This window comes from Sinocyclocheilus rhinocerous, unplaced genomic scaffold (genome assembly GCF_001515625.1).
Source record: "Sinocyclocheilus rhinocerous isolate Xijiao unplaced genomic scaffold, SAMN03320098_v1.1 scaffold960, whole genome shotgun sequence".
Lineage (NCBI taxonomy): Eukaryota > Metazoa > Chordata > Actinopteri > Cypriniformes > Cyprinidae > Sinocyclocheilus > Sinocyclocheilus rhinocerous.
Genome location: NW_015653482.1, coordinates 90554 through 97217, shown reverse-complemented (window position 1 = coordinate 97217; position 6664 = coordinate 90554). Strand labels below are relative to the sequence as shown.

Sequence of the window (6664 nt, the reverse complement as noted above, 5' to 3'; positions counted from 1 at the left end):
CAATATTTACACGGGTCCTACTTCTTGCCTTAAGCCTTCTTTTGTTCCGCAGATGTTTTCCTCTTTTGTTTTTTTATCCGCCATCGCTATCTTTCTGTCGCTCGGCTCGGCTAATGTCCGTCCTGTGCACTGAACGCGCTCTCATCCACATCATGAGTAGACACGCCCTTTACTGCTGATTGGCTACAAGTTTGTTTTGCTAGTCGGCCCGAATCAGTTTAAAGAATTTTTGAAAAATCGCTTACCCCACCTTTAATTCATTTTATAAACAAAAAAAATAGCTTAACTAGAATATAGAATAGAATCTTTTACTCTACCTTCTGATAAACTCATTTAATTGTATTCAATTTCTCAAAACTAATCATCAATTTTGCATCTCAAGTAAATGTGTCTTGATTTGAGGATGTTTAGATATTTGCATTTGAAAACAACACAAAAGTATTGAGGAAGATATTCATTTTTTTGCAGTGAATGCAACATTTAATGCCATGACATGATGAATTTGAGACATTCTGCTCCAGTTTAAGAGCATTTAAGGCCTTAATTTGTGGAGTGGCAAATTAAGACTTCTTAAGACCCACAGAAACCCTTTTATTTTCAATAATTTTTATTTCAGTATTAGTTTGTTATTTTAGTGCATCAGGTTAAATTGAAAATGAGATATGTTGCCTTGGCAACTAGCTAAAATAAAACGTTTTTTATATACTTTTTTTGAGTTATTTTTTATTATTTTATTTCAAGTAAATTTTTTATGGTTTTAGTTAACAATAACAAGTGATTCAATTCCGTTGTTTTTTTTAATCCCGCCACACATACCTCCATCCATGTGTTTCAGGGCTTTCTGGGCGTCCTCTGGAGATTCATATTCCACATAAGCGTAACCCTTTGACAGATTCGGGTGCAAACGGTCAGGAGGCATGTCAATCATCTTGATCTTGCCGTAAGTCGAAAAGATCTCTTGAATATGTTCCTAAGGCAAGTGCCGAAGCAGATCAGCAAAAATCAGTACAGCAGAGATGAGTACTGAAGAATGAATAAGTACTAGTACATCAATACCTAAACATATTTGAATAACTCATTTTCAAAAATTCATGTATAAATGTGCTATTTAAGTGTACAGTTTTTGTACCTTTTGCATCATTTAGATAGTGATAATTTTTTTTCTTTTTCTAATTTCTGAATGTGTATTGAATACTGTATGATACTATTAGATACCTGAAAAACTGTAAAAATGCTTTGAAATGCTTAAAAAAAAAAAAAAGTTTACAAACTCGTTGTGATTTCAGACTGAGAAGCACTTCCTACTGATCAAAGAGCTGTGCTTCACAGACAAACTTTGCATAAAAACATAATCGCAGCCTTTGCAATATCATAATTGCACTAGACAGGTCGATTTACGCAAGATTTAGTGTTAATCGTGATTTATCGTACAGCCCCACTGGAAAGTTTAGTGTATGTAAGAGCTGCTGAAATTGAGACTTCCAGCTCAAATCTAAATGGAAATGGATCAAGTTTAATAAAATATAACACTTAAATGCATTTGGATGTTTTTTTTATGCTAGTCTGAAAGAAGACATGTTATGGAAGCAACATGTGACCAGTGGATGGAAAAAATGCATGTAGTATCCTTAAGAAATACTAAATAAAATGGCAGCATACATTTTTTTCATGTATTTATATTAACAAATTAAGCATCTTTAATAGTGTATTCGATTTGCTGTGATATTGTGAAATTTCACTGGTATTGACTACAAAATATTTTGGATCATGAGAACATTTATAATACAATAATAATAGTACCCTGTAACAATAATAATATAATAAACAGAATATTGTGACATATTCAATATAAACGACGTATTGAGAAACACCAATGCTGATGTTGAACCACACCTTGGTTACGTTCCTGGTGAGTCTTCCCAGATGAAGTTTGGTGGGTTTGGGGCTCGGGCTCCTCCTCTTCCTCTCTTTCTCATCAGCCCGTTTTTGTGATTTGGACCTGGTTAAAAGCACAAGTTCAGTAAGTGCCATGCCTGGTTTTCTAGTTAACATCATTTGAATAAAGTGTTCGGGTGAAAAAGCCCAGAACCTACTTTGATCGTGAGCGGCGCCGGTTGTCGTGGCGACGGCGGCTCAGACTGGGAGACCCGGAGGACCCGGATGAACTAGACGAACGGGAGGAACTGGACGAACCAGAGCGACTGGAACCAGAAGAGCTGGACCCGCTGGACGAGCCCGAGCTGGATCCAGAGCTGCTGCTGGAGCTGGAACTGAGGTCGAATGAGATACACGTGATTAGAAAAGGGTGAAAGTCTCATAACAAACATGAACCCTGAACTCCATCCCATCTGACCTGCTGCTGCTGCTGCCGGTGGAGTTGCTGCGGCGCTTGCGGATCTTGTCTCGGCCTCGCTCCTTCTCCGCTCCCTCTTTCCCAGCAGCCTTCTCCTTCCCTCGTTCTCTGGGTTTGTCCTCCGAACGCTCGCTGCGCTTGGTCGGTGATGGAGCCCTGCGTGAAAAAAAAACAAAAAAACAATGGCATCACATTTATTTAAAATAGCCTGTCTCCTAAACTAGTGAGCTGTCACACTCATAATGTACCGTGGTTTGAATCTGTTCACAGCTTTAATGTGTTTTTCATGCTTATATCACACCATGCGCTTGAGGGAAATAAGGTCAATGATCAATGATCGAATTGATTAATAAAATTATCATTAACAATAACCACAATTAGCTCTCCAAGCAAGTTCATTAGATCTTTATTATGACTCTCCTTATCACATTTTAGTCATCAAAACAGCGAATGAAAAATGTGAAGAGTATATAAAACTCTCTTATATGATGCAAATAATTATAACAACCACTATAAGCTCTCTAAAAGTTAAATTAAATCTCCATTAAATGTAACAATCTGAGATAACTGTAAACAGAATGACTTCCTAATGATGTAATTGCTGATTTTTATTATGATCATGTTCATTATTACTATTTTTTTTACATTTTAGTCATCGAAAGCTGTATAAAATTGTTATAATATTGTTTGTACTTTATAAAATGAATTTTATTTGTATTGTCAGTTGTATTTTATGTATTGATAAATGCATGTTTTTCGTGCACAAACCGTTAGAGCAAAAGGTTAAGATTATTACTAAGTTCAAAATTTGCAAATTTATTACAAAGAATGCCATGGCACATGATTTTAAAGATAGATAGATAGATAGATAGCAAACAACCTGTTTTTGTTTCAATGCAGTGCACTTCATATAAATCGAAAGTTGATTGTTTAGAATAATCCAAGCATATAAAACAATCGTTTTAAATAAAGTAGTAAATATCAAACATTCGCATTTTTCACCAAAGACATTAAACGTGTAAGTTAGACTAGCAAATGCACTGCATGGAAATTCCTACCTTAAAAGTATAAAAACAGATATTTTATTACATATAAATAATATAAATCCTTAACATTTGACGGCTTTATTTATTTTCCACAAATTACGTTTATTGACTCGGTTCATTCAACGCGCTGAGCTAATGCTAATCCCGCCGATATTGAACCCGATTAGGCAAAATGTCGATAATTAATAACAATAAGCACCGCTAGTATCTCTCTGCGTGCACTCAACCTCATATACGACACAAAAGTGGTCGCGTATTATAAATATTAATCAAAATAAAGAGTCAAACTTACATGATGAATGAGCAAAGCGCGACAACCTCAGGAGTGTAACTACCGTCGCGTCTTATTGACGTTTGCGTGAGCACGCAGGCGTGACGACGTTGATCCTGCGACAGGCGCACGGAGGCGGGGCGTGTGTTAATGCAATGGTCATAAAGTAAAGCACTAATGTGTGCGTTACAACGACACATACTGTTGTTGTGTTGACTTTATCAGACGCACGTTACGGATATGCATGCGAGCATTGCCATGTGTCTTTATAATGGAGCAGATCGTCGCGTTAAACATAAATAACAGAAGAGCAAAGTCGCAGTAGGTGAGAGATGCTTGATTTCCATTGTGTTTTAGTGCACTAGATACCTATGCATTGTCGCTACATAAATCTGAACTTGCCCCCTGCTTGAAAATCTTCAACTGGTTTCAGTTTTTGGAAAATGGCAGCTGGTCTAACCCTTTTGAGAAAAAAAAAAAAAAACCAGTCTAAGGTGGTTAACTGATTCTGGTGGTCTGTTTTCCTGGTGTTTGGCAGACTGGCAGACCAGCTAAAAACCAGTGTGGAACGTGATAGCATTACTGTTGGGAATATAAACAAATAATACGCAGTATGCAGTATATACTTCTTCTTCTTCTTCTTCTTCTTCTTCTAAATCATTTTAAGAAATCCCAAAATTATATTTTGGTATTGTATAGAAATGGTATTACATGCATGTGTGTGTATTTATATATACATAATAAATATACACAGTACACACACCTATATAAACAAAAACTTATTTTGGATGCACTAATAAAGATATTTATTGGATGCACTAAATATAATCTATGTATGTGTGTGTGCGTATATGTGTGTATATATATATATAATCTCAACATATTATAATAAATTGTATTTATAATTTAATCCATTCAGTGTTTGCTTTGTTTTTGTCATTTTTAGTGGTTTTTGTTTATATATTTGTGTGTGTGTATACTCACGCACACACACACACACACACGTGTTTTGTTATTTTATTCTAGTTTTATTCTAACGTTTTATTTCAAGTCACAAAAATGTTTTTTTTTTTTAAGTCAGCTTCAGTTTTAGTTCTAGTTAACTATAATAACCCTGAATCCAACAACGTTCCTTCTTTATTAATTAATGAAATAATGAAATTAAAATAATGAATATAAATATTGTACACATATATATATATCATTGAGTATTATCAAAATATTGTAATGTAATATAATGTATTTATTATATTTATAAATTTTGTCATGTGAAACTAAATCTAAAATGAAAAGTTTTTTATATGTTATTTAATTCCAGTTAACATTTATTTTATTTCAAGTAGAAAACAAGGTTTTAATGGTATGTATTTTAGTTTCAGTTTTAGTTAACTATAATAACCCTGAATCTCAAACAAGATCTTTTACGTTTTCAGTTATTTAATATTTGTATTACCAATATATATATATATGTATATATGTATGTGAGTGTGTGTATGTATGTATGTATGTATGTTATAAAAATATATATTTGCCAAATATATATTTATAATTCTATGTGTGGACATAGTCTTTATATTTAATTAGTCTTTATATTTAATTTATAACACTGTGTGGACGTAGTCTTTCATTCTGAACATAATTTTCCAGGTAACATCACTTTTGTTTTTGATTTCAGGATCTGCTTGAACCAACCAGCTTTTCAGTGTCGGTACTGTGGTCTCCAGCATGGGCAGACTGGACGACGCTGCCAAGCGCAAGGTGGTGGAGCTGCGGGAAGCAGGTTTGAGCTTCCGTAAGATCAAAGCCGTGCTGGAGCTGGAGAACATCAAGGTGTCTGCACAGGCCATCTTCCTTTTCCTGAAGGAGTTTCAAGGGAGAGCTCGAAAACAGGACGGAGCGGCTGCGAACAGCAGCCATCCGGTGCCGGTGCAAACAGCAGCCAGAGACGTGACCAGCTGTGAGACGCGGCCAGCCGGCTGGAGTGATCAGCAGCTGAGGAACCTCCTCAGAGAAGCTTCTCGAGTCGCTGCCTCCCAGCAGGCCGGATCGTCCTCGGATGCGAGAGGAGGACAGTCTTCCAGGACGGGTTCGGCAGGTATAAGGGTGGCACAAGGTAGGGAACAAGATGAGGACATCCGGATTGTCAGCGTCACCTCGTTGGCACAGGGTACTCCGCACACTGGTGTCCAAGGGCCGCGTTCAGCAGTGGGAACGGGAGCGATGAGTGGTGCTAATTATATAAGACGACGACACACACCTTCACCTGCCAATCCTGTGCTAGTGGCTCGTAAACGACTGCTGGATAAGGCTTTGCTCCATAGAGCACGGGTGGGTGGAGTGTACTAACATATACATACAGCACTGTTCAAAAGTTTGGGGTCAGTAAGATTTTTTTTTTAGAAAAGAAATACTTTTATTCAGCAAGGATGCATTAAATTGATTAAAGTGACAGTAAAGACATTTATAATGTAACAAAATGTTTCTATTTCAAATAAAAGCTGTTCTTTTTAACTTTCAATTCAAAGAATCATGGGGAAAAAATTATTACAGTTTTCACAAAAATATGAAGCAGCAAAACTGTTTTCAACATTGATAATAATCAGAAATATTTGAATGATTTCTGAAGGATCATGTGATTCTGAAGACTGGAGTAATGCCTGCTAATAATTTGACTATTTTCATGGTAATTATGCACATTTCACCTCTAATTCTCATGACTATAATGCAAAAAAACTATTTTGTTACAACATTTTATTATAATTAGAAATTGTAATGTATTTATACATTATGGTATTAGTTGTTATCTGGTATCATTTTTTTGCAATTATTTTAAGTTATTTCTTTATAAAAATGACTGCATTACAGTAATAAAAAAATGTAAAACGTGCACATTACATGGTAATATACTTAATTAAAAAAAAGTGATGCAAAAAATCTTATTAATATATGATTTACAGAAGACAAGGTTTTGTGATTTTTTAATATATATATATA

At 35.4% G+C, this 6664-nt stretch overlaps 2 protein-coding genes across 5 annotated transcripts in view; one reads left to right on the top strand and one right to left on the bottom strand.

The window, feature by feature from the left end:
- Nucleotides 1–3881, bottom strand: part of LOC107716265 (RNA-binding protein with serine-rich domain 1-like) — a 5785-nt gene extending 1904 nt beyond the window's left edge. For 2 of the 3 annotated variants that reach the window (XM_016522644.1, XM_016522646.1), the window contains exons 1-5: nt 3692–3881; nt 2351–2509; nt 2094–2273; nt 1894–1999; nt 817–970 (exon numbers count right to left, since the gene is read on the bottom strand). In XM_016522644.1, the coding sequence (XP_016378130.1) occupies nt 817–970; nt 1894–1999; nt 2094–2273; nt 2351–2509; nt 3692–3870 (778 nt within the window). In that variant the 5' untranslated portion in view covers nt 3871–3881. The remainder of the gene's footprint in view (nt 1–816; nt 971–1893; nt 2000–2093; nt 2274–2350; nt 2510–3691) is intronic. The other variant, XM_016522645.1, reaches the window with a different exon arrangement.
- Nucleotides 3882–3918: 37 nt separating this feature from the next.
- LOC107716264 (uncharacterized) overlaps nt 3919–6664 on the top strand; it is a 6435-nt gene continuing 3689 nt past the window's right edge. Inside the window, exons 1-3 of one of the 2 annotated variants that reach the window (XM_016522642.1) lie at nt 3919–3995; nt 5346–5998; nt 6297–6353. In XM_016522642.1, coding sequence (XP_016378128.1) covers nt 5396–5998; nt 6297–6353 — 660 coding nt within the window. In that variant the 5' untranslated portion in view covers nt 3919–3995; nt 5346–5395. The remainder of the gene's footprint in view (nt 3996–5345; nt 5999–6296; nt 6354–6664) is intronic. The other variant, XM_016522643.1, reaches the window with a different exon arrangement.